This window comes from Aythya fuligula, chromosome 4, assembly GCF_009819795.1.
Source record: "Aythya fuligula isolate bAytFul2 chromosome 4, bAytFul2.pri, whole genome shotgun sequence".
NCBI classification, from domain to species: Eukaryota; Metazoa; Chordata; class Aves; order Anseriformes; family Anatidae; genus Aythya; species Aythya fuligula.
In genome coordinates this window covers 52158593-52184373 of record NC_045562.1, presented here as the reverse complement: position 1 = coordinate 52184373, position 25781 = coordinate 52158593, and the positions used below count along the sequence as shown (strand labels likewise).

At 40.4% G+C, this 25781-nt stretch overlaps 1 protein-coding gene across 1 annotated transcript in view; it reads left to right on the top strand.

The window, feature by feature from the left end:
• The window catches only part of LIMCH1 (LIM and calponin homology domains 1), a 169844-nt gene extending 148233 nt beyond the window's left edge, over positions 1–21611 (top strand). Inside the window, exons 21-34 of the mRNA XM_032186133.1 lie at positions 570–663; positions 2648–2820; positions 3448–3553; positions 5536–5564; positions 6193–6276; positions 8006–8098; positions 9101–9205; positions 10614–10750; positions 11645–11766; positions 13431–13554; positions 14592–14678; positions 17074–17182; positions 18126–18228; positions 20875–21611. Coding sequence (XP_032042024.1) covers positions 570–663; positions 2648–2820; positions 3448–3553; positions 5536–5564; positions 6193–6276; positions 8006–8098; positions 9101–9205; positions 10614–10750; positions 11645–11766; positions 13431–13554; positions 14592–14678; positions 17074–17182; positions 18126–18228; positions 20875–20900 — 1392 coding nt within the window. The 3' untranslated portion in view covers positions 20901–21611. The remainder of the gene's footprint in view (positions 1–569; positions 664–2647; positions 2821–3447; positions 3554–5535; positions 5565–6192; positions 6277–8005; positions 8099–9100; positions 9206–10613; positions 10751–11644; positions 11767–13430; positions 13555–14591; positions 14679–17073; positions 17183–18125; positions 18229–20874) is intronic.
• Positions 21612–25781: the final 4170 nt, after the last annotated feature.

Below are 25781 nucleotides of genomic sequence, written 5' to 3'. Positions count from 1 at the left end.
AAGCTGGCTTTTCAAAACGATTTGGATTATTCACTTGATATGGTCTCACCATTTTTTTTTCAGTCCTTTCCCAATAACATTTCAAGTATTTCATTACCTTTATTACCAACTCTGCCTTTTCCCTTCAGATAACTGATTGTTTAGACAACCGTGAAATAAAGGAAGTATTTAATTACTTTGCCACTTTTAAAGCCCTCGAATGTGCTGGGTATTCACTGATGCATACGTTTTTGTGTTATTCTGGAAGAGAAAACCAGGGGTGAAATGTATGCTTATCTCCAGCTAACACAATTCAAGATATCCTCCAATTTTAAAAGCTTGCATGAGCTATTCCAAAGCAACTGCATAATGGCTGCTTGCTGAACGCTTAGAAAAGGAGATTAAAGCCCAGTGACTCGGTGCCAGAGCAGCACATACCGCTCAGAGACTCGCTCCCCAGTGCACAGCTCCCTACCGAGCTCTAAAACAGCCTGGTCCCAACACATTACGAAGCAGCAGCGAGCACTGCTCTACAGAATTAACCCATACTTTTATTTCCAGTGCACTCACTGCGTTTCCATCCTCTGCAGGCCTCCCCGGGGGAAGCGGATCCGGCAGCCAGCCAGCAGACCGAGGGCAGCCCCGGCGGAGCAGGACCCGGGAGCCGTTTGGGCGCATCCCCAGGTGGGTGGCTGCTGCCCTGACCCCTGTCCTGGCCCACCGCTGGTCTGGGCTTGATGCCCACCCTACAGCAGCTGCAGCCCAGTAAGTGCATCTGCAGCGGCACCAAGAGGGTTTATTAGACAGTGCAGAAGAAGGCAGAAATGACATTCACGGTTGCACGCTGCTCCAGGTGCAAGGTGACAATGTTGTGCACAGCCTTGATTTTCTGCTTTAAAGGCTCTATGCACAATCCCTAATCTGGGGAAATGAATTTACTCGTAAAATTTGAAAGCGCTATCCTCAGAATGGTGTTTCTGAAATATTACCTTTGAGCATGCATTTTATCTACTGCCTGCTATCATACTAAGCTCATGGTCTTTTTCTGTTTGTTTTTTTGAAATGGGTCTATTAAAGTTCAGCTTGGTAGAGGTAAGTAAAAGGGACTGTTTACAGTAGGTATTTAAAGGAAATCTCTGCCTGTAATTGGTATATAAATATGCTGCTCCAATTTGCTGAAGATAAATGTGACTTAAGTAATTGAGCTTGCCTCTCAAACATCAATGGAGTACCATCCTCCAAGATTAGAAGCACATCCAGACTTTTCTTGATGTGCGGCACAACTATGACGCACATGTACTGCTAGTGACAGCTCATCAGCTGGCTTAATTACTTTGTCTCATAGTTAGAAATAGGCTAGACTTCCGGGTAGAAAAAAATCACTTCATAGCAGCACAGAGTGTAACAATCTGGAATTGCAGCTGGCAAGTAATGTAGAGATTGCAGGTGTGGAATGAATCAACCAAATCCTCTTCTCAACAGTCAGCAGTGAGGAGCTCCACACCTGTGAGAAATGCTAAACATTAAGTATTGGTAGCAAAGGTTAATATGGTCTGCCAAAGAAAGCTGGGAGAACACCTTGAGAAAGCTGCGATGGTAAAACAAAGTGGATTTTCAGCGTCTGCTTTGGAGGGATAGATGTGGTCCAAGCTGTGTGACAGACAACCTCATCTGCTGTTCAGTACAAGCCAGATACTTCCATGCTGTGACCCCTAAGCCACTAATGGTGTGGGAACTGCTCCAAAGTGGTGTGCATCTGCCAGGCAGCAGGAACAGCTCTTGTGTCTGCTGGTGTGGGCGTTCTTAGTGCAGCTTTGGGGTGCCTCCCTTTCTTAGCTCCCTCTCCTAGCTTGTCAAAGAGGTACCTGTTGGAGGGGGAACAGGATGAGAAGCTGAGATTGTGTTCCAGGATGTTTAAGAGATGTGTGGGTGCTTGTGCACTGCCTGGGATGGCAGAAACTGCTCCATGGTGGTGCCAGCTAGCAGCCACTGGGTTTTCACAGACCTCAGCTGTGGGCCCTTGTGCTCCTGGTCCCTGGTCCTTGTAAACCAGCATCAATTTTTTTGTTTGTTTGTTTGTTTGTTTGTGTGTGGGTGTTGTTGGTTTGCTCTTTTTCTTTTTTTTAAGAACTGAGTCCCAACCTGGTTATTCCAGTCCAAGGCTTCCTTTTACCACAATTTCTTTGCTTTCTGATGCCTGGCTGACTTGGTTCAGTGGAAACAGCCAAGCTGGCATATCTTCCAGTGCTGACAGTGAGACCATGTTAACTGTTGTAGAGCTGCTTGTCCAGGTAGCACCTTAGAATAGGATTCCTAGAGCTGTGTTCATCACACAGCTCTAGGAATGCGCACTACAGAGATCTGTACCTCAGTAGATGTGTTAATAGGTTACAGCTCATTTCAGACAAGAGAAGTGTCTGAAATTGTTTGTGCAATCCTTCTCAAAGGAGTGCCTTTCTGCCTTTTTTAACCATGAAGGGTGTCCCATAGTGACCAACTCAAATGTTAGCATCTGCATTTCATCAGGTGAAATTCATCTTTCAAGTTGTGTCTTTTCTGAGAGATTAATTTTGCCAGTGTTGAAGAAAGAAGATATGAAATAAGTCTACATTGTATCTGGAAAAAATATCTTAACCTTGTGACATTCTCTCTTGTTTGTGTGGATTAGGTTCAGATCAAAAGCAATTCAAGTCAACTGCAGCTTGTGCCAGCCCTGTTGTGAAGAGCTTAGAGTTTCCTCCAAGTCCTGTCCCTTCCAAGGACATTGCTCCAAGTGAAAAAGATGTGAAGAAACCTGAAATGGAGCAGCAGAAGGAAATAGTGCTCCCTGCTACGCAGGAGGTATGTATGAGCAAGAAAGAAAGGGAATGGAAAATGAAACAAAGAAGACCTCACAAGGAAATGGATATTGTGCAAATATCTGGTTGGTATTTTCTCTCTGTATAATGTCATAACAGGATTTCATTCAAAATATGTCAGGGAATGACCCTGAAAGATGTTTTCTGTGCCAAATCCAATGATTATAAGAGAGTTCCTCCTCCAAAGAAACTCCCTGGTGTCTGCTTGGAGCATTTGAATCTGTAAACTGGCTGTAGCAGAAAAGAGAACTCAACCTGCAAAGCCCAGTCCCTCCACACACTGGGAGAGCAGAGTATCCAAAAGGTGTAGACAGTGGATTTTGTGTATGTGGCAGGGGTAACAAATGGCCATCACCATATTGCTCTGTCAGGTACACTAGATGATGGTCCTGGGTTAGGATGAGCTTGGGTGTGCAGTGTATCAAGAACAAACAACTGATGGTTATTTTCATTGCTTCAATATTGCAAGTTCATATTGCAATTCTGGAGATAGAGGCTTATTAAACTTTGATAACGTTGTTTTAGAAATTAATAGAAAGGGTTTAAGTTAATCTTTGATTGTACCTCGTGATTTTTGAATGCAGTTTTCTGTTCCCAAACATCTCAACAGGTAATAAAACCGAAGGCCCTGGAACAAGAAGGGAGTATAGTATTGCCATTTTTAAAGAAGCTGCCTGAGACCAGCCAGGTCACTCTGCAGAATTCTGATCGACAAGGTGAGCAGAAAGAGAGGTTGGGAGCTGCAGAGAATTCAGCTGGACGTATGCATGTCCGTCGTAGTCAAGGGGGAATGCCTAATCAATGGCCTGGAAGGTTTGGAAGATAATATGTTTAATTTCTAGTTGCATCTGACTGATACTGGTAGTGTGGCTTCTGTGATGCGAGGGACGCTTCTTGCTGTTCCCCTTAACCACAGCAGCAGAATTGTGACACAAAGGAGGGGGCCAGGCCTAACAATTAAAGCTGTATTATGTCCATGAGTATTATATTTCATTAGTATGTTGCTCACAGATGAAAATGGCTTAATAATTGGGTTTATCTCACAGTAAAAACTCCTGGATACAATTCCTCACTCAGCTGCTTGTGTGTAGCTCCTCTTTATAGATGACCAACACACATATCTGGCCACATCCCCCAGTTTGACCTCTGCGCATCACAAGCTCTTGCAAAGCAGAACTTACTTTTCTTGCCTTCATGACAAAGTATTGCTTGAGATTGGTAATATTTAGTAGTTTTATTTTATATTGATTTTAGAGATGCATATATGTGGGTATTGTGAAAGAAAGAGAGAGAGGGAGACAGAGGGAGAAAGGGAAGTTTTCTTCCCCCTGTGAACTTGCGAGGTTGTCAGCTTATATATAGGTAATATAATGATTTATCCCTGCATTTCACTGAAGGTAATCCACTGTGGAAAACAGGAATGTCAGTAAAGGAATGAGAAGTCTTACTTGTTTTAGGTGGGAAGGTACTTTCCAAACAGGCTTTGCCAACAGTATTGTTTTGTTTCAAGCACAAATCAGTCCAAATACGGAGTGACAGATTGTAGGTGTCTCTAGTATTTTCTAAATGATGCTGAAACACTTGGCTGCTCTCTAGTGTTCACAGCATGTATACCATGAAAAAGATCAGATAATCCTTTAAAATATGCATGTACAACAGAAACAAATGCGAGAGTGTATTAGCATTTCTGTGCTAGAGCTCTCATATAGGGTTAGGTGCCATGCTGCAAAAGTAGCATTTAAATTTGGGTAGTCCTTGTGATCTGCAAGGCCTTTAAAACCTTTTGAGCTTGTTACAAAGCTGCTGTAATAAAAACCCCACTGGTGGCCGAGTAGGCCAGGGTCTGAGCCTCACCACCACCTTTTGACCGCCCTGTTTCTTGTTTTGTCTCTGTGCCGTCCCCTGCAGAGCCGCCCCGCGGGGCCGCGGTTCCGCTTAGGGTGCGGAACGACTGGCGGCGCTCACGGTTTTTCTCACAGCCAGGTAAATGCAGCACTAAGAGCAGCTTCATCCCTTGCGCTGCCTCGAGTCCTAGGTGTCTTCAGCTGTGGGACTGGGGCGAAAGCTGACGATCCCGGGGACTTTTTCTGCCTCTCACTTCCGTAGAAAGCATCTATTCCTGCTGCACAGTTGACAAAGAGCTGTTGGGTTACACATTGCTGTGATGCTCTGGCTTCAGGCACCAAATGAAATCACCTGCCTCTAAATACCTTTTCCTTATTTCTTTACATCAGCCTGAAGACATGAATAGAGAATGGCAACGGTCCTCTTCGTAACTGTGGCTCTTGAATAGTGTAGTCCCACCCTTGTAGCTTTGCTATGCTTTTTCCTTCCTTGCACTGAACCACGAAGGGAAAAGTAAATCAAAGTAGGTAGTGCTCAGTGTTCAAACACTGCTAATGGCTGTGGCCAGAAGTAGACAGCAGTAGCTAGTGGTAGAGTAGAACCTGGTGTTAGTTAAAGTTGTGCTTCTCTGTACCCAAATTAGAAGTAGCTTTGTTGGTGATGGGTGTAGTCTATTTTTCTGGTTTGTTTGCTTGCAATTTGTCCTTGCATTTGGTTGTGGGAACAAATAGAAAACTAACGTGAGGCTTTTTTATACAGAAACAACATAGCTTTAATTGCAGGCTAAGCACTTTTTGCTGTTTTGTCTTGTTAAGTTTAATTTTTCCTTTTTCCTTTTTTTTTTTTTCTCTAGCTGATTCTGATAGTGGTGACAAATCAAATGTAAGTACCATTTTTGCATTGTCGTTTTGGTTTAGATATATGTGTTTAACAAAAGTGATTTTTTTTATTTTTTTTTAATGCAAACTGCCTTGTAACATCCCTAAATCAGACTGAGAGAGAAAAAACAGAATCCAAGCCAAAACATGGCCTAGATCTGTGATTGAAGTGTTCTTCCCTGGATAAAAATTTAAAGTGAGGCTTTAGGCTGTTGTGCTGGCAGACATATGAAATGAGAGAATATATTTCACATTCGCAAATTTCTTTGCATGTTGCACAGAAGATTACAGAGAAGAAAAATAGAAGTTTTCCTTAAATTTGGGCACCTGGAGGCATCTTTGTTCAGTGCTGCTTAGAGCTTTCTTTCAGGTCTTTTTCTTTTTGTTCCCTCCAGTTGAAGTTTCCCAAGCCTTTCTTTGCAAACCAAATGATTATTCTCTCATTTGGATACCTGTGGGAAAACCCAAGTGTCAGTGAAGCTCAGGATATGGTCTGCTGACTAAGAATACCATTATCTGGTTCTGAGTTTCCCATTTTAACATCACTGCCGGGGGCAGGCCAGAGGGGGTGCAGCCTTCTGGTAGCCTTGTGAAGAATTAAAGTCTAATAGCTTGGTTTTCCTTCACACAAGCGCTTCAATTTCTGGTCCTGGGATCCAGAAGAAGAGCGGAAGCGTCAGGAAAGGTGGCAGCATGAGCAAGAACGCTTGCTTCAGGTAAGGAAGATGCTACATTTCTTCCACCATGTGCTTCAGATGTTTCCAGCTCCTTTAGACAAAAGTCAAGTATTTCATGTCATGTCTTCCACACCCTCTGTGTATGCTTTAGAGAGTTCTGTAGCATATGAATGAACCAAATACTCTCTGTGGTTTATGTAGTATTACTTCTCCCTTCCCCACACCCTGGGTGGACTGAAAGGATTTAGTTCTGCATTCCAATGCAGAGTTCAACCAGATGTTGATCCTCAACTATATTTAAAGTATGTTGAGCATAAACTGTGAGACTCTTAATTACTTAGAGCCTCTTTCTTGAGACTAATATTTTCCTAACCCTGATGCTTGTGCAACTCTTCTTTAAAGTGATGGTCTTAGTAGCTTTTTGTAGATTTCTGCTGTGTTTGCATGTTCTTGTTGGAAAACATCAAACTAAATTTGTACACAAAGGTGGTGGTTTTTTTTGTTTGTTTGTTTGTTTTGTTTGGTTTGGTTTGGTTGTTTTGTTTTGCTTTGTTTTGTTTTGTGAGGGGGAGAACCCTCCTCAAAACAACCACTGCTTTTGCTTGGTGGTATAGAGTATTCTATAAAAGGTTTGGGTTTGTGTCATTGGAAGAAATGCAACAGCCCTGAGAACTTGAATTTCCCCTGCGCTTAGTAGTGTCTTTTGATATTACTCAGTATCAAAGTAGTCAGTGAGTAGTATCTTTTGATCCTGGTTAGGTTTGATTGGTCCCAAAGAAGTCATATGTTTCCTCCATGCAACACAAGAGCACCAAACCGTCCAAGGATGAAGAACAGTAAAATGGAGTCTTTTCGTCTTGTACAACTACTTGTGTGTCTCTGTGCTGCTTTCTTAGGTTTATTTCTTTTTAGCTAGTACGTTTATTTCCTCTTGGAATGGTGTAAAGTTCTCGTCATGGTTTTTCTGACAAATGCAGGTGTTCTTTTGACAGTAAATGCATTTATTTTGGATTAGGCAGATGTGGTTTCTAATTTGAACAGAAGTTGGAACTGTTGTAAAAGGCATATAGAAGTCACCATTCTTCCCCATATTCAAACCAGTTCTGTCACACAATTATGAAGATCTCTTTAAGGTAATTTTTCATATAAAACTGTGTGAAATTAATTCTCAAAAAATGATCTCATCAAGGAGGAAAATGAACTGCTTAGCAATTATGAGCTTACCTTCATCAAACCTTTGCAAACTATTTATTTATCTTTTAAATTTGCACAATTATTCATCATCCATTATATTGTACCGACATCTCTCTTGAATTAGTTCCAAAACCAGCATCTGCAAAACCTGTTTGTTTGTATTCTGCTTAGCTGTAATTATTAATGCAAAATCCATGCTTAAATGTTTTCAGGTGTGTGATATCTTTTTACAACTCTTAAAACTATATAATAAACAAGGAATTATTGAAATTGTTTAGAATAAATTTAATTTCTGTCTAAGCACATAAAAACTTCTAACAGGTTAAACTTCTTGTAGTATGCTAAAAGTTCCATATGGTTTGAAGGTCTTAATTGTAAGAGATAGAAGCAAGTGGGAAAAGGAGGAAAGGAAGCTTTTTTGACACCCATGGATGTTTCTAATTTTTACCTTTCTGTTTCATCCTGTTTCTGATTGAGCCATTTTTAACAGGTTCATTTTCACTGTAGAGATACCACAGACTTTACTCCCAATATGATATGCTCTGAATTCACCTCTATTTGTATCCTCCTACAGGAGAAGTATCAGAAGGAACAAGACAAGCTGAAAGAGGAATGGGAAAAGGCACAGAGAGAAGTTGAAGAGGAGGAGCGTAGATACTACGAGGAGGTATAAGGCTGAAAGGAGGAGGTTTATTGACTTTCTTGTATTTAAATGCACCCACTTATGTAACCAAAAGAAAACCCATACCTAAATTATTTAATGAAAGACTTCTCAAGGCTGAATTCTCAGGAGGATTGCTTCTCTTAAACACTACCATAGGCACTGAGGAAAACTACTTAAATATTTAGACAGGTATCCTCAGCGTCTCTGCAGAGGTGGAGGTGCCTAATTGCCATGCAAGGCTGGGTGAGTCAAAAGGGTTGTGTCTGGGCGCGCTCAGGCTTCCCTGCAGAGTGAAAGTCTTTTGTGCTTTGGCATATACTTGATGTCTGGACTTGGTGGAATTCCAGATGAAGTTATTGTCCGCCTTGGGCTTCATCATGTAGATGTTTTGTAATCTAGCCTGTTTAAAAAAAAAAAAAAAAAGTCATAGGAAATGTCCAAAGCTTCCAGTTGTAGTATATTTACAATATAGACAATAGTGTTTTTATTCTGTCATATATGGGTCGTTTTTGCAGAAACGTGGAAAATATCAATGTTGTTAGTCTGACTAGTAGTACCTTATGCAAATTGATGTATTATCATCTGTGCTTGAGAGCCATGCTTGTAATCTTAAGAAAAAGGGTTTTTTTTCAGCTTTTGAAATAGGTTTCTTGTGTACTAGGTGTAATTTCTTATTTTTTTATGTAATTTAATTGACCAATGTTGTGAGAAGCAGTGGTGCCATCCCAAGTGGAATACTTTTTTCAGTTTGGAAATGGGCATCCCGTCTCAAAGATGGTAATGGTGAAAGGTGGGGGATTTTAAAATGTTGCAGCAAATTAAAAGTTGAGGTATTACCATTATTCTTGGTAACATAAGTTCTTTCCTAGACATATAAATATGAACATGTAACCAAACTTTACACTTCTAATTTTTAAGCATGTAGTTATAATTCTGTTTTTTAACTCCCACTCTCTCCTGGTCCTCTCTTTTTTATTTTTTTTTTATTTTTTTTTATTTTTTTAGGAACGTAAGATAATTGAGGATACTGTAGTTCCATTCATCGTTTCTTCAAACTCTGCTGATCTCCTCTCCTCTTCTTCCTCTACCACTGAAGGAAATAAAACAGAGGTGAGTTTCTTGTGGAATCCTAAGGCAATAAAGTCAAAGCCATCTTCAGTGCAGAGTTTCACTCTTTGCTAAAGGCTAGCGAAGTCTGGGAACAATGAGAGGAGTATTTCCTGGAGTATTTCCTGGATACCTTCCATAACTGGCAATACCTCAAAGTGCTGTAACTTGTATATTTTCACAAGTGAAGAGATGTACTCCTAAATCAACTGGCATTGTCCCATTTTGGACTGGAGCAGAGGGTTAAACTTTCTTTTTTTGCAGCTACTTCTCTTCTTTGACTGGTGCTGTGAAAAAAGTCCCCTGTTTCTGTTTGTTTTACCTACCCTCTCAAAGCCAACAAAATCTGAAGTTATTTCCCTGCATGCGAAACCTTGACTGTCAGACAGTGCTTTAAGCATATCTGAGTTGGGGTTGAATCTTACCTTCCTGCTTTTCCACCTTTTCTGTCCTGCCATCCCTTCCAGAAAACAGCAAAGCAAATGGAGGAATGTTCACTCTCTGATTCTCTTCTTGCATATGCTGCACAAAATGTTTAACTTCGTGCATCTAACATATAACTAAGTGTTTGCCAGAGAACAGACCCCCCCAGGTGACACCAATACAATAAATGTGGGATTCCCAGACTTAAATTTTCTCCTGCCCAAGGCAGCCACACTGAAGAAGTCATCTGCCTTTTTCCATTTAACTTCAGGATTAGATGTCCTGTATCATCTGCTTCTTCTTGCATTCTTCCTAGCTCATCTTGTCACTCATCCTCAGACAGGGTCATCAGCCACAGCCCTTTGTCCCTATGGCTGTATAGTGGTAACTGTAACTCCTGTGTGGAGTTGCTTGTTCAGGGCAGTGACTACACCTAGAAGTGAAAGGTCCCATGCCATGGCTCACACAAGCTGCTCCACTCAGGTATCACCCACTCCAGTACATTTTGAACGTAGTACTGGCGTTGCCATTTTAAAATGCCCAGAGCATGCGAGCAGTGCTCTGCCCAAGGCTGCCAGCAGCAGAGTTCCCATTATCATAGGCTGAGGCCCTGCACAAAATCTTCCAAAGACTAGTGCAGAGGACTGTTTAGCCTCTCAGAGTCATTTAAGCATTTCTGCCAAAAATACATAACGGAAATGCTGTTTCATAATTGTCAAAAACTTAACTTTTATTTTAAAAAATGCCCATAACTTTTTGTTTTGAGCTCCATTTAATCCAATTAATTGGCTATGTTAGCTGAAGTCTTTGTTAAATACAAAGTTAGCCTTATTAAAGTCAAATGATTCCACTGTATAATGTGAGGTGTTCTTTATGAAGATAAGGTGTGTAAACACAATATACCTGGGGGTACCTTGTGCTTTGCTCATGTGCATGCTGATGCTGAGTTCAAGAGAAGCTCCTTGTTCCCTCCCCTGCTGTCTTCTAGAACACAACTGATTCAAACAGCTCTCCAGAGGAAGGCAAACAAAATGAAGTTACAAGGCAGAAAAAACTGCTCTGGGAGCAGGACAGTATTCCAGCTCTGAAAAGCAAGGAAAATGAACGCTGGCAAGAAAAGAGGAGGTATGGATCAAGCCTAGGCATTTCTTAGCCCTTTGGAGTTTTGTGTTCTGTATAGTTCTGGGACATCACATTTGCCAATGATTGATGCTGGAACATCAGCATCTGACCATGAGGCTGTGATAACTGCACGTCTCAAGGTGGTGGTTCCAGTGGTGCGACAACTACTAGAGGAGGAAATAAAGTGCATTTGGTCTTAGTCTTCTCATTTCATTGGCGTGGTGATAGGTGTAATACATCCTGATCAGGCTTATGTATATATGGCCATGCGTGGTGCTAGCTGGCCATGTCAGAAGGCTTACCTTTTCAGCATATGACTCTGAGAGGTTGTTACATCAACCAGATCAAAATCAGATCTTAGCCTGGACATCTGTGTATGTCACTGCACTGTGTTCTGCTTACAAGTTTCACAAGCCTTTGGGATGAATAAAGGAGAAGGAGCCATTTTCACTCAGAAGCAATGTGAGATTGCCTGTCTGTCTCGGAAGTGCCATACCCAAGCTTGCCAAATGGTGTTCAAAGTACTGGTCTTTTGTCAAACTGGTAATCACAGCTTTCACAAAGCATCTGATGATGCTGAACGCTGTATAGAGAACACTGAAAGAAGCTGTTTCTCTACCAAGTAAACCATTTTCCACAAATCCAGAGTGGTCTCTAGTGCATGTAAGTGGCTGTGTGTGACGTAAGAAGGAACACCTGGCACGTTTGGAGTCAGACTTGTTAACTCATGGCTTTTACCCATTGGTTTGTCAGTGCTGACACATATAACAAAACTTCTGTTGCACATAATAAGTGTACATTTTTGCACTTACATTCAAAAATCTGATTTTACCATTAGACTCTAGTTGGATTTTTTCCTCGCTTTATTTATACAATGTGACTTATTTTTGTTGGCAGTGGAAATAAAGTGCTCTCAGGACACCCAGAGACGGGTATCTTGAAAGGAGGTGAACAGGAGCACCAGGTGTCAATGATGGAGCGCAGCTCACCTGCCCGGCTGAATCTGCCATTGACTCAGGGTGAGAATCAAGACCTTCATACGCATGTATTCTTACCCAGATAGAAATCTTGCAGGTATTTATAGTGGCTTGCAATTTAACTCAGAGAATTTTGGAAATTAACAGCACACTTACTTCTTCAAAATTTGAATATCTCAAATTCAAAAGTTGTTTTCTGTTAGTAAAGAGAAATAAGGTAAAATTTAAAATCATATTTACATCAGCAATTAATGTTTTGGCTGCAAGTAGAAATCTAATTTACAGTAATGTCACAGTTATCTTCCATCTGTTACATTACCCAGTATACATTCAGGATTTGTCTTGATACAACTTGATAGAATTTTAAAGATCCCATAAATATTGCTTGCTTGATAATGTAGAAACTTCCCCAAAGCATTTCTGTCAACAGGGTCACCCTCAAAAAAGGGAGATTCACTAATTTAGTATCACTGTCTAATGTAAGTGAACAGTGGAGAGTTAATAAATGGAGAGTAAATAAGTAGGACTAAGGAATTGTAGATTTTAAAAACAAATTTTAGATCTTCGTTTTCAATCTAACATTAAAATTAATGATTATAAATAATGAACCACCCATGGATAATAAAGGTTTCAGAGTTATTAGTGTATTATTACTTGTGCATTATTACTTGTGTATTATTATTGTATTGTTTCCTGTTCCAAATGCAAATGCAGTTTATTTAGTTTAGCAGGTTTGCTCACCCTGTCACAATTTTATTGTGTTCTTAGCTCTTTGATAAAGGTTACTCGAGTAAAGAAAGCAAAAGATGCTGCCAAGTAAACCAACCTTGAGGATGTGTAGTAGTGATTAAGCAAACTTAAGAGATTTGACAGTTTTAATTCCTGCTAATAACGCTTTTCTGGTTTCTCTTCAACAGCTTGTTCTACTTCTGGCAGCTCCTTTCTTGCCCCTTGACACATCACATCCTTGCTCTTTCCTTAAGATCTTAAATAGTCAGGACTAGTTTTTTTTTTTGACCTTGATGATATAAAAAATACGTAATATGCTTTTCATAGACCCCAGTAAAAATTTGCTTCTCCTCTAAACCAGTTAGTTGATGCTTTGAAAGGTAAGGTCCTTCCTGACCAGTGAGCCACAAAATTTGTCTGGAAGGATCCATGTAGTGTGCTCTGTCCGATGGGCAGGATGGTTGGTTGCCTGGGCACCACAGTTCATTGCATAGTGCTGAGAGGTTGGTGTTGTCACCAGGCCTTAGGCACTCATCTGAAACATAAAAGGAAATTACAAAGGAAGGAAATTGTTTATTGATAAGCTCATGGAGAACTGTGAGTGTACCACCTTTCTATCAACTCTACATACTATTATGTGTAAGGGAAGGGAATGCAGCAGGACTTTACCCCATCTGATGCAGCAGAGCCCATCTCTGATTTCGTGTTGGTTTTCTGAGAATTTGTTTTTAAGTGACAGTACTTTCAAAGGGGTACAAGCTATCCGAGGAGAGGGCTGGGGATGTGAAAACACAGCACTGTATGTAACTGAAAGCTTCTGGTGTTTCCTTACAACGGTCAAGGTGGTCATCTTTGCCTAATTCTGACTTTCATGTCTGTTGTCTGCTTTATGGTGCATCCACAAGTTTTGTTGGCTAATCAGTACTGACAAAAGCATTTTGTCCTAAGTATTGAGATGTCCCCACCTCCCATTTCAGATGTCTCATGGAACCAGCAGCTGCTGACGAAACAGTCCCTGCATTGCTCCGAGGACATTCGGCAAAGATCTTTCCTGGGTCAGAGTGTGGGACAGAAACCGAACTCCACAGGGGAAGGAAGGAGGTGAGAACATAAAATAAGAGTTACTGCAGAGTGTGCGAATTCATGCTGACTCTCTCCTCCCCTATATCCCTGCTCAGCATTCTCTGTAGGTTAGGTTTCACTGGCACGCTGAAGTTTGCCTCACTGAAGTTAGTATCTGAGAGCTTCATTCCCTGGCTTCTAAAGACACATCGCTTATTCCACTCCACTGGAATAGTTCTTTAAGAATTATGGCATTTAAAAGAGGATATTTACAGATTAATGTTTTCTTTCTGCTAGAAACTTTGCATATATTTTTTTCTTCTCTGATGCTTTGCTGTGTACTAAAAGGTAATGCCATTTCTTTCAGTGAACAGGGTATACATTTACCTAATATTTGCAAAAAGTGTATCTGTAATGAGGAAGCAACATCAGTTTTCTGTAGTGTATATACGAACAGTCTCCTTGCAAACTATGTCACCTCTATAAAGCTTGTACATGTATATTGTCTAAACTAATGTAGATTGAGGTTTGGTTACCTAATCCTCATAACAAACTACTCATGTGTTTGAAAAAAAAAATCTAATCTGTTAGCAACTTCATGCAGTGAGAGATTGAATCAATCCTATGATTGCTGATAACAGAAAGCGTGCATGTTTTTCCTCACCAAATTTTTGCAAGATAGAATGGATGCAGATAGGAATAGTCCGCTTTTCAGTGTTGACAGCTTTGTTTTTACCCAGTGAAGGGCACAGACCCTCCATCAGTGACCCCCTGTCTGCTCTACCAGTGTGCCTCTGTGCACATTCCCTTGGCAAGATGTTGTGCCTTGCCTTGACCCTTCTTCATCAAGCTACGTTGTGTTGGTAGGAGTCAGCACGTGGGTAATTACTTTGTGAGTTATTTTATTGAGCAATAGCAAGCAGATCAAGACTCTGAACCAAAATATGCATGCTGGTTGTTTGTTTTGTGTCAAAATGGCAGTAGACATCAGATTTATGCCTTGTGATGTACCCTTCTCAGGATAAAACCTCTGTTATTTTCAGCTGTAGTAATGCATTTTCTCTCCTGTATTTTAGGGCAGGCTGTCACGAGAACTTCCGATCCGGGCCATTGTCTCCCTGCTCTCCTGCTGCGCCGAGTCAGTCACCCAACAGGTACAAAAGGTCAATAAGGAATTTTGCAGACTGAATACGTCTTGTGGGCACTGGTGAACGGCTGCAGTATAAATCGCATTAGTATTATGCAGATGCATTATTTATTCTTCTAAATGTGGCAATTCATAACCGTCCACATAATAAACATGTAGCTCCCTCTTCCATATTTCCTGCCTGCTTCAGCAGTATCGTTGTGTTTTAAAATAACACAGTTCGGAAGGCAGCTATAGGACTGCTTGATCATTGAAATTTCAATGAAATTGAAATAGGATAATATAAGCTCCAGTCAAAGCAAGCACTAAAGCATGAGCTCAGAGCATTTAAGTCAAAGGATGTTGTCTTTATAGTGAAAAGTCACATGCTCAGGACTAAGATGTGTTCCTGGAGATTTGATTCTGTCTGTCAATGAGCTGTGCAGTTTTTAGTGAGATAGATGTTCCAACTCTAAATAAATAGGAACTGCAGCCTGACTGAATCACCAATAATTTGGGATATATTAAAATCAGTTAGCTTATTAAGTAGGGCAATCATACAACACAGAAACCATAGCAAAACTTTGTTATATTTAAATAACATTTTTCTTCAGGTTTGATAGCAAAGCTTTCTTTCCAATGCCATTTGCATTGTCATGAAACTATTGGGATTTTTTTTATGTGAACAACTTCTCCTATTTTTGCTAATAATAGCTGCAATTTTGATGATATTGCAAATCATTTATCACTACACGTAACTATTCTTGATAGCTACGTCATATCATTTAGCAGCTGTAACCTGATCTGAGTCCCTTTTCCATGATCTTCTTCTGAAATAAATCTTAGTTTTGAAAATAATGGATAAGATGTAATCAATCCTTCCAGTAAAACATTAGAAAACTTCTCAAAAAAATTCTCAAAGCACTTTATTCTTTGATTCTTCTATTGTCCATATAATAAATCTGATAGTGGAGAAGAAGTGGAAACAAATCTGGACTCTAGGATAATGTAAAAAGGGATGGGAGCAGAAGGGTTATGGTTGTAGGTGAGGAGAAGAATCCAATGAAGTTATTCTAAAAGTAGTAACAAGAATGAAACAAGAAAAGACACTGACTGCCTGTGCTGCCAATGTACATGGTAGGATAGAAAATGATGTGCTCAATAGTGACAGAGATTAGATGGAGGCAAGAACAGTTTTTGGTTGTGATGACTCTTTGTGCTGCTTCTGTGTCTTCTGAAAAAAAAAAAAAAAGAAAAAAAAAAAAAGCTTTTTAATCATAATGCAGCCCATATCTGTCTCTTCTGGTGGCTTATTAGGTTGTTGCACCAAAAACATGAAGTGAGATATTGTAAATTTGCGTACAATTTCATCAAACCATCTTTTCAAAACACTTGACATATCCTGAAGTTTCTCTCCTGGTTTCAGCCCTGGCTCTAAAAAGCGTGGATGACACATAATGACAGGGGATCCCATTCGTTCTCAGGCTCATCTCACTAGATGAACACCACTTCTGACAGGCTGGCAGATAGGTGAGAAGGGAAGAGCGTGAAGCACATATAAGTGTATACCTGCACTGCCGTTAAAAACATTATGAAAAAGAGTACCTGGGGCCCAGCTGTTATCAAACAGCTGATTTATTAGAAATGTCTAGACAGGACTGAATCTTAGAGTGAGAGCTGAAGTATTTTTGCAGTACAGATGAAGGTCTGATTTCAGCTTTTATCTAAACTAACTGGAGTATAACAGGCATGTATTTGCAGCAACATAGGCTAAACTGAGTTAGTAAGTGCCTGATTCCTGGTCTGTGCTACTGCAGTTATGTTGCTGCTTGAACTTAGCCAGCTCATTTGGGTGTAAGAGCAGCATTCCTGCCTTCTGACCTGCAGTAAGCAAACCCATGTGCAAACAAATAGAGAAAACTCCAGACTGAGAATCCGAGTCAGGTAATGTATGTGAGTATCTGCTTTGATTGCTGCGTCATTGGCTGGGTCCTGGTCATCCACAGGCATGATTCCCATCCATCCGGGCCTCTGCTAAAGGGCTTGCATCTCCCTTGATGTAGCACAGCAGACTGGCAAGGAAATGGGTCCGAGCTTCTGTGCATTCAAGCATTTGAACTCCTCTGCTTGGATGGCAGATGTGCATCTGTGTGGCAGGTGTGCAGGCTGATTCAGCAAAAGCCTGCTTTAGCCCCAGGGCTCAGTCAGAAGCCCTCCTTATTTCAGACAAAGTTTTGAATCATACATGTCTTGTGTTAAACTGTCTTCAAGTAGAAAATGTCCTAATGGTTGAAGGGCCAACTTGCATTTCTGATGTGAAACCCCCCCAGCACTCCCTTCTCCCATCATTTCCCTCCCCCTAAACCTGTGCAAATATTTGTTTGGGTTTTAGTTACTGCTCTTTTTTTCTTACAACAATGTTTGTCTCCTAGGTCTGTCAGTGGAAAGAAGCTTTGTTCCACCTGTGGGCTTCCTCTTGGAAAGGGAGCTGCCATGATTATTGAAACACTTGGTCTTTACTTCCATATTCAGTGCTTCCGGGTACGTCTCTTATTGTGCCCACCTGCAGAAAATCTCAGGTCATCATCCTGTGTGAGGAGAGAGTGTATTAAGGTCTAGATGTGTCACTGGAAATGAGATGACCAGGGATTTGCATGCTTATTATGTTTGTTTGTGGATAAGTGAAAGTAATACTGCTATACAGTCTATTGTCAGATGTTAGATGAACTAAAATCTGTAACTTAGCAAGTAAACTTAGCTTCCTAACTTACAGAGGGAGGAATCATGTAACTTTCCGGTTGTACTTGTTTTCTAAATATAAAATTAGATATCTTGTGATTTTTTTTTTCCTTGAATCTGGTCAGTTTGTAAGCTCTCTGACCCATGGCTGGAAAGCTTCGACTGTGGAAAATCATCCAAAAATATTGCAAGATTTTATATTCTGAAGATTTTCTCAGCATTTCTATGTATATCCTGGCTTTCACCAGAGTTCTAAACAGAAATACTTTTGTCTCTGTTTTTGAATGTCTCAGGAAATGACTAAAGACAGTGTTATCTAGAGAACTCAGAGTGTCCATCTGCATTATCCCGGCCCTAGTTGGTATTAGGTGTTTATGTAGATTTATTTATTTATTTATTTTGACATTTACTCAAACTAAACCTCTGGCCTCTAGAAGATTTTCCTGTGCAAACAGGCTGGCTCTAGAGTGCAACATCAAAATCAAGTGTCTCTTAAAACCACTTAAACTTTACCTCTGTATGAGTACTGACTGCTGAAATCCAGTCCTAAATGCTGTTGGCTCTGAAAAAAAAAAATTAAAAAAAATGTTACTGATATGCAGTACTCCACAAGATTATGGGCTGGGTTCTGGGGGGTTATTTTTTCTCACTGTTCCAAAAAATATTGAAACAAAAGTCAAAATTTTGGGAGAGTTGTGACAGATACTGGGGCATGACCTGTCATACTTTGTGCTTCAATTGACAGTGTGGCATTTGCAAGGGACAGCTGGGAGATGCAGCAAGTGGAACAGATGTCAGGATTAGAAATGGTCTTCTCAACTGCAATGATTGTTACATCCGATCCAGAAGTAAGTATCAAATCCTGTCCTAAGGTGGATGTGTATTTTTGTCTGATTTCATGGTGAACTCTAACAGCACTGTTACCATCCTTTTAACTGACGGGCTCTTCTCCTCCTGGAAAAAAGTGTTGTGCCAAAATGGCTTTGCAACTTAGGCATAGCTTTGCTATAGAAAGGGGAGCCTTCCCATCTCATTTTAGTCATCCTCTTGTATGAAAAAGACTTCCAAGCTCATTAAATCTTGCACAAAGGATCTTTGTTCAGCAATACTAGGCTATAAGGCAGTTCTTCTGCATAAATATAAACTTCTACAGAGTGCACACACATTGCATGTCCTGAAGGCTTGAATCTGTTACTTCACACAAGTCAGTATAGCTGCTTCCACTAGATCTAGGATCCTGGGCCTTATTTTGAGAAGTTTTTGTTTTGGTTTGGTTTTTGTTTGTTTTGTTTTTGTTTTTGTTTTTGTTTTTGTTTTTGTTTTGTTATGTCTCCAGGCATCTATTTGCAGAGAAAAGGGTGAAGGAAAATATTAGGAACTTAATGTAACTTACCACAACGAATCCTTGTGGTGGGATCCTCAGACATGTGCTAATATGTTGCTGGCTACAAGTTTTGAAGAATGAGCCAGACAATTGCATGTCAAAGAAATCTCAATGCACTTTTCCTGCCTTACGTTAGATCACCTGAAAATCCTAGTGCTGGATACCAAATTGCTAGAGCATTTCAGAAGGCACCGAAGAAATCCATGGGAGTAATCATTGCCTTTTTGTCACATGTTCGTGTTCAGTATACTCACTGCCTACAGCTGTAACTGATGGGCAGGGATATAGAGCACTTTTATCTTGTTATTTCTCCTCCTCTACCTCAAAAGCAATAGAAATCCAGGAGTAGGAAAGATACCTCCCCACCTTTGCTAGTAGAACAGATTCTTTTTCCTCTGCTATTTCAGGTCAGAGATATTTACCCATCAGCAGAGCTAGAGTGTGCTGTTGTATAACTATTTCTGTGGTGATTTTTATTTATTTATTTATTTTTTAATTCTGGTAAGAAATGCTAGCAACTCGTTGTATTAATTATTTAACCTAACACATTCAGAAATAGATTATCCTCTTCAGGCTTGATACCATAAAACTGCCTCATGTGGTTGAAGTCCTGACCTTTATAATGCATGTTTGGACATCTATCTTTATACAAAAAGGAAGAGAAGGTGATAAGTCTTCTTTCTTTCTTTCTTTCTTTCTTTCTTTCTTTCTTTCTTTCTTTCTTTCTTTCTTTCTTTCTTTCTTTCTTTCTTTCTTTTTTTTCTTTTCTTTTTAATCCTTTTTGCTTAAACAAGAATTGAGGTTCAGTAGGCTCAGTAAAACTGTATATCAGTCTATATGCTGCTGTAGGCTCGATCTTCTACCACTGTAGTGCTAGAAAATGCAGTACAGAACTGTGTGCAGTGTTTTGTGCTGTAAGGTTTTGCATTTGTGCATATCAAGCACAATGGGAACTGTGTTGATGACTGTGGGAATAGGTTTTGTGGAAACGTATGGTTTCTGAAAAATAATAATGGGAAGGTTTTGTCTTTTTCCTACAAATTGTCTCTTCCTGTTGTGTCCACTCCTCGTGCAAAATCTCAAAATATGGGCCATGTAAATTTAAATTACACCTTTTTTTTTTTTTGACAATTTCAAAAGGACTTTGAAATTTTGATGTCACAAAACTGCAAACACAGTTAGTCACTCATTTTAAACTAAAATTTGACAGACTCCACATCTGAACTGAAGAACAAAGGGGCACAATACTAGTGTTTTGCCTTCCAGTTCCGGGAAGTCTGATGCTAAATACAAAGTCAGTTGCCTGATTTCACAGCTCTTCCCTGCCTCCATCCTTGCCTATGTCTGAATACCTACACAGCAGTGCACACAACTGATGTTCTCTGACAAACCCAGGATTAATCAGTATTGCTTTAAGATGCTTAGGGACATCTCAGTGAGATATTTTTGCTGCAGAAACTTGTTTATTTGAAACTGTGGGGGATTTTGTTTCAAAATCAACTACCAAAAAACTTAAGGGAGAAACACATTAAAGATTATGTAGTAGTCCAGAGTATATTTCTACTTTTAAATAAAAGTGGATGGGATTTTATTGGTAGGTTATTTCTCAACAACAAAATCTCACAATCCTAGTTACTGAGGGAGCTCACTATTCCGTGCCAAAAATGCAAAGAGTTAGAGATTTGTGAATGTTGAAATCAAAGGCAAGCAGTAAATTCAAGAGATTCCCTGTATGGCCAGATAACACAAGGGCTCTGTATTACCACGTAACACAAACCAGGCACAGCTGAAGATGACTCATCAGTCCTCTGCTTTACTGTTTTGCCACTGCAGAGCCTAATAGTAAGTACACCCACAAGTACTTTCCGAGTAAATTAAATAAAAGTGCATGCAGAATGCAAACAGCACAAAAACCTTCTTTGCAGTTAGTGCCCCAACTTTGCAGGAAGGAAGAGATGCAGGGCACCAATGACACATATTTCCAGATGCGTTTTTTTTAAAATGATAAGGCTCATATCAGGAAAATCCTATGTACTCCATTGGTTCAGGAGGAACGTTTGTTAAAATTTGTAAACCAATGACTGAATTCTGTTTGTTTCTTTCTTTCCAGCTGCTGGACAGCCAACTACATTGTGACATGACTTTCGGTCCTAATTACTTTGAAGAAGGAACTCTCTTCTCATATGTATCGGCTGCCTCCAGACAATCATTTGTAAGAGCTTGAATCATGGACATCGTGGCCCTCATCTCATTTTGAAAAACTCATAAAAGCACTGCACCTGCTCCTTTAAAATGCAATATGTTGTTTTGCCCTTTCTTAAGAAATTTGCGACATATATATGACCATATTTGGTAAGGCAATGCCTAAGTACTATAAAAAAATCCCACATTTTCAGGTGTGTCTATGATTTTCAGTCTGTTACTTTGTCCTCCTGAAAGTAATAAGGAAATAAACATGCAATAAAGCTGTTTTGTGTTAATATTTCTAGGAATTAAAATTTTGAGTTTACAGAACCTTTATAGAATATGCCAAGTTGAGATGAGAAGTAATTTTAAGGTAGTACCTAATCAGTGCATTTGAAAAACTAAGCATCACAGCACATGACTTCTCTGTTATAACTGAAGCTATAACTTTTTTTATACAGAGACTAGTTTGATAATACATCCTGTAATTCTGAAACATTTGTGTTTATATTACCTTCAGTGGAGGGTAGGAGTTATACAAATAAATTATTGCACCTTTAGTGATAGGATTTTTTGTTTGTGTACCTCAAGTAATGTTCATGACTATAGCTCAATATTCTCTCAAATAAAGATTTCTTCATTAAACCTAAAGACTGCATACCATTAACGACTGCAAGATTCCTGTCAGGAGCAATCCTTCTTTCTAAGTTCAGCAGCTGATGTTGTCATTGAATTTGGTGAAAGGGTGATGTGGGGGAGAGGCAGCAGCGTGGGTAGACGCAACTGCGAGCCTGCAAGCTGCAGTGTGATGGTTACAGTGAAGCTGTTCTGTCTGGCGTGGTGCTTTCCCACTGACAGTCTGAGTTGTTTTGGGATCTGCTCTTTCCCTTGCAATCATTACGTTTGGTTGAAGTCTCGTGGGGAGAAATATGTGTGGTTTGGGTCCCCTCCAGAATCATCACACGAGTTAAGGATGAATTATGCAGCCAGGAACCTGTGTTCCTCCAGACATCCACCCCAACAAGATAAGCAAAGCCTGTGAGCCTGGAAGGGAGGCAGGAAGGAGGCTGATGGCAGTAGGCGAAAGCTTCCCCCCATTTGGGCAAGTTTTCCTTTATGCCTTTTGGTTAAGCCTTTGCTCCTCACTGAAGTGTTCCAGCAGCTCATGGAAGCAATGGCCAGAGCTGTGTGAGTTTATCAGAGTACACAGACAAGTTCAGGGGATGTGTTACAGTTGTAAAATTTTATAGCACAGTTTGGTAAAGGAAATGGTTATTTAAGATATCCCACTTTAGCTCTTCAAGATGCAACTTAAAATGGAGGGAAAAAGTTACTTATCCTGCCTTAAAACTGTAATAAATTAAAAGATTTGTTTTATGTCTGTGTACATCCATTGTCTTTTGATGTGTTGGTAAATGGAAATTAAGTCGTTATTAGGGAAGCAATAATTTTGAGTTGTAATATAGCTAGCAACTATTGGTTTAAACATTAGACAATTGCTTGCATGTGAGTTACATGCGCATGCAGAACTGCGTGTCATTGGCAACACATGTACAATGCTGTCATGTGAGGAGATTGTGGAGATCTGCTGGAAAGTTACATGTTACTTCCTTCAATTTGTGCCTTAGAAACTGCAAAGCTATTGCACACAGTCAGTGCTGACTTATGGATGCAATAAATCAAAAAAAAAAAATGAAGTCCTTCACGGACTTCACCTGGGGAATATTTTTAAAAAATTAATCAAAAATCAGAAAAAATGTTTTGGAAATGAAACAGTGAGTCCAATATTTGGATTAACCGATTGCATGACTTACTGCTGAAAGGTTTTGATAACCAGGAGGTTTACACTTTGCATGTGGACATCACAGCATTTTCCTGCAAATAACGCGTAACATGGAAATTCAGAAGCAGATTTTATAAACTACTTTGTGCATCTGTGCAATTCCATGGGCTGCATTAAGGGTATGCGAACAAATGATGCCTGGGCCTAATTTCTAACCAAGACCTTTAATGCATGCTCATACATCTGTTTGGTGTGAGTCACTGCTTCCCCGTGTGACGTGGTTTAGATGTGCAGACTGCTCACAAGTGTACAAAAGGGTTGGTTGTCACAGAGGCTAGATCCGCTTCTCAATAACTTGATGCTAAGAGCCCAGGCTGTGTAGGAGCATGGCTGGGACTCAAATGCATGAGCAAGAGCTGGGGAGGGGGTGTGCATAGCGCTGCAGGCACACGGCTGCATCCCTGAAGCTGCTTAGTTTGTCCCAGTGTCTATCCCTTCGTTTCATATATGCATGTTTTGGTGACGTTGGTTGTATGTAAAGCAAAATGAAGCAGCATCTTCAGACTACAGCTTTTCCCCCCAGGAAGCATCTGTTCACCAGCACAGAATAATTTTCAGCAGTTTTCTAAATTGTACTTGCCAACTGCTGATGTTTGATTTACATTTCCTTTGGAATCTTATACAGCAAATTCATTCAGTCTAAAATCTTCCTTCCTTTTCCCTCCTTTTCCTTTCTTTTCCTTCCTTTTCCTTCTTTTTCCTTCCTTCAGGTTAAACACACAAGTATGATACATTTCTTACCAGGAACTTTAAGCACAGAAACAGAAAGAACGCTTTACTACATTTGAACTACCATGTAAATGTATTTGTTGCAAAAATGATTTATTATTGCTAAGCAAGTACAATATATGTAATGGATTTTAGATGTTTCAGAATTTATTTAGCCTCTTACTCCTTCAACAGGTGTCATAACCCATCTGTATTTCACTACCCCACTTGCCATGGTGTATTTTTCCTTACTCTTGCTATGTAGTAGTGTTATTGATGCAGTACATCTGTAGTTTTCAGTGAATGTCCTAAAGGTTGGTGAACCAGAAGGGGACCATCCTTCTGTGCATGTCCACTTGAGGACAAGGATCGCTGTCCTGGCTGGGGCTGATGTTGAATACCAATTGCGCTAATCTTTCCTTGATTTTATTTATTCTAAAATGCCTCTGGAAATTAGGAAAACTTGTCTAAAATGCAACAGCTTTTATAGTAAATGTATGTTTATAAATAAAACATTGATTACCTTTGGTGGTGTTGATTTTACTTATTAACAATCAGCTTCTTGCATTGCATGCAATGTGTCTGAGATGGGATTGTGGAGCACGAACATCCCATTGGTAAAAGTTGCTGCTTTACTTACTTTGTGTACTTTTTCTTCCCTTTAATTCTGGTATGGTATCTTGTGGTGAATATTACTGTGGTGATAATCATTATCTGGTGAATGCAACCTGGCAGCCCCAACCCAATCAGAGCCACTTGTGATGTGAAAAGGGCACCAGTGGGTGCGCAGCCCCCAGCAGGTATTTATTGCTGCAGTAATCCAGTAGACTGTATAAAATGTCTATATGTTGCCTGCTTGCCTCACCAACACCGTAACCTGCTCACGTGCCCGGGTGACAAAATGCCCCACTTCAGGGACACAACTGCACAGAGGGGTGCTGCACACCAGGCCCAATCAGGTTGCCGACCCTCGTCTGGAAAAAAAAAAAAAAAGATACCGGAAAAAAAATAAATACATCTCTTGTAAAGGCAAGCAGGGCTCCTGTATACCTCTAAAAGCCTCCGGTGGGAATGTAATTTCATCTGAATTTCCTGATAAGGGGAAATGACTGAACTGGAAGCCGCTCAAGTTTTGCAAGCAATAAGAGCCCAAAACAGAGATGGAAAGTACAGCCTGGGCTGCAACTGTCCTCACAGCATTGTGTGGGGTTGGTATTTTGGGGATTTTAGTTTTCTTGGTCATTTGTTTTATAAAATGCCATGTGAGCTAAACAAGCAGGAGGAAGGCTTACACCTCCGCAGGGCTCCAGCTGCTGCTCTGTGGGCCTTACTAAAGACTCCGTGCTCCGCAAGGATAACTGCTGGAGCTCTCCTCCCCATGGCATATGGGTTTTTAAGTCATTTAGGGGGAAAAAAATCCATTATTTGAGACAATTTTATGAGTCATTGCTAACTCATCCGCAGAGTCCATCTGCTTCGCCACACGTGACGTGCAGCAAACTCTCCTGGCAAACACCACCCCTGTGGGTCGCAGCTGCAGGTTTCCAAGCAGGTAGCCTGCTGCCTTACACCTCCTGCAGCCATTCACAGGGCTGTAGGAACCGAAGAAAAATTAATAGAAAGGCAAATCTTTCCTTTTCTCTGTCGCCTCTGACTACAGGTAACGTATTGCTCTGATAACGAGCACAGGAGCTAAGACGTGCCCCCACTCCTCTGGAAACTCTGTGGCACTTCCCATGCTGAGTGTGAGAGTGGAATAAGGCCCAAGGGACAGAAAATATCCCAGATGGTTGGGTCAAGCCTCTGCTTCCAGAAAGACGGTCACTGACACCTGATAGCAAACAGTGCTCGTGTGAGGCGTGGTGTCTCTTAAAAGGAATCTTTTGCCTAGTGTCTGGTTTTTGGGAGCTCACTGAAACATGCTTTCTGTACGGCACATCTGGCACCTGTGAAAAGGTGCCACCTTCCTGCGAAAAGGCAACGAGCCTCTCTGCCAAGACTGCACCTCCAGCACGGGGCACCTGTGGGAAGGACTGGTGCTCTCCGCAGTGCACCCAGACATAGAGGCTCCTAGATTTTTTTGCATGACCCTAAATATAATTACCTATATAAAAAAAAATAATAATAAAACAAAATAAAAACTATATAAAAATATTTTAAAAACAAGAACTGACCTATGCTTTCAGGGCATTCACAAATACACATGACTGGAATCAGTAACTGTATTCCCAGAAACACGATCACCAGATGTTAGCCACTCATGCTATTCCTATGTAGGTTCA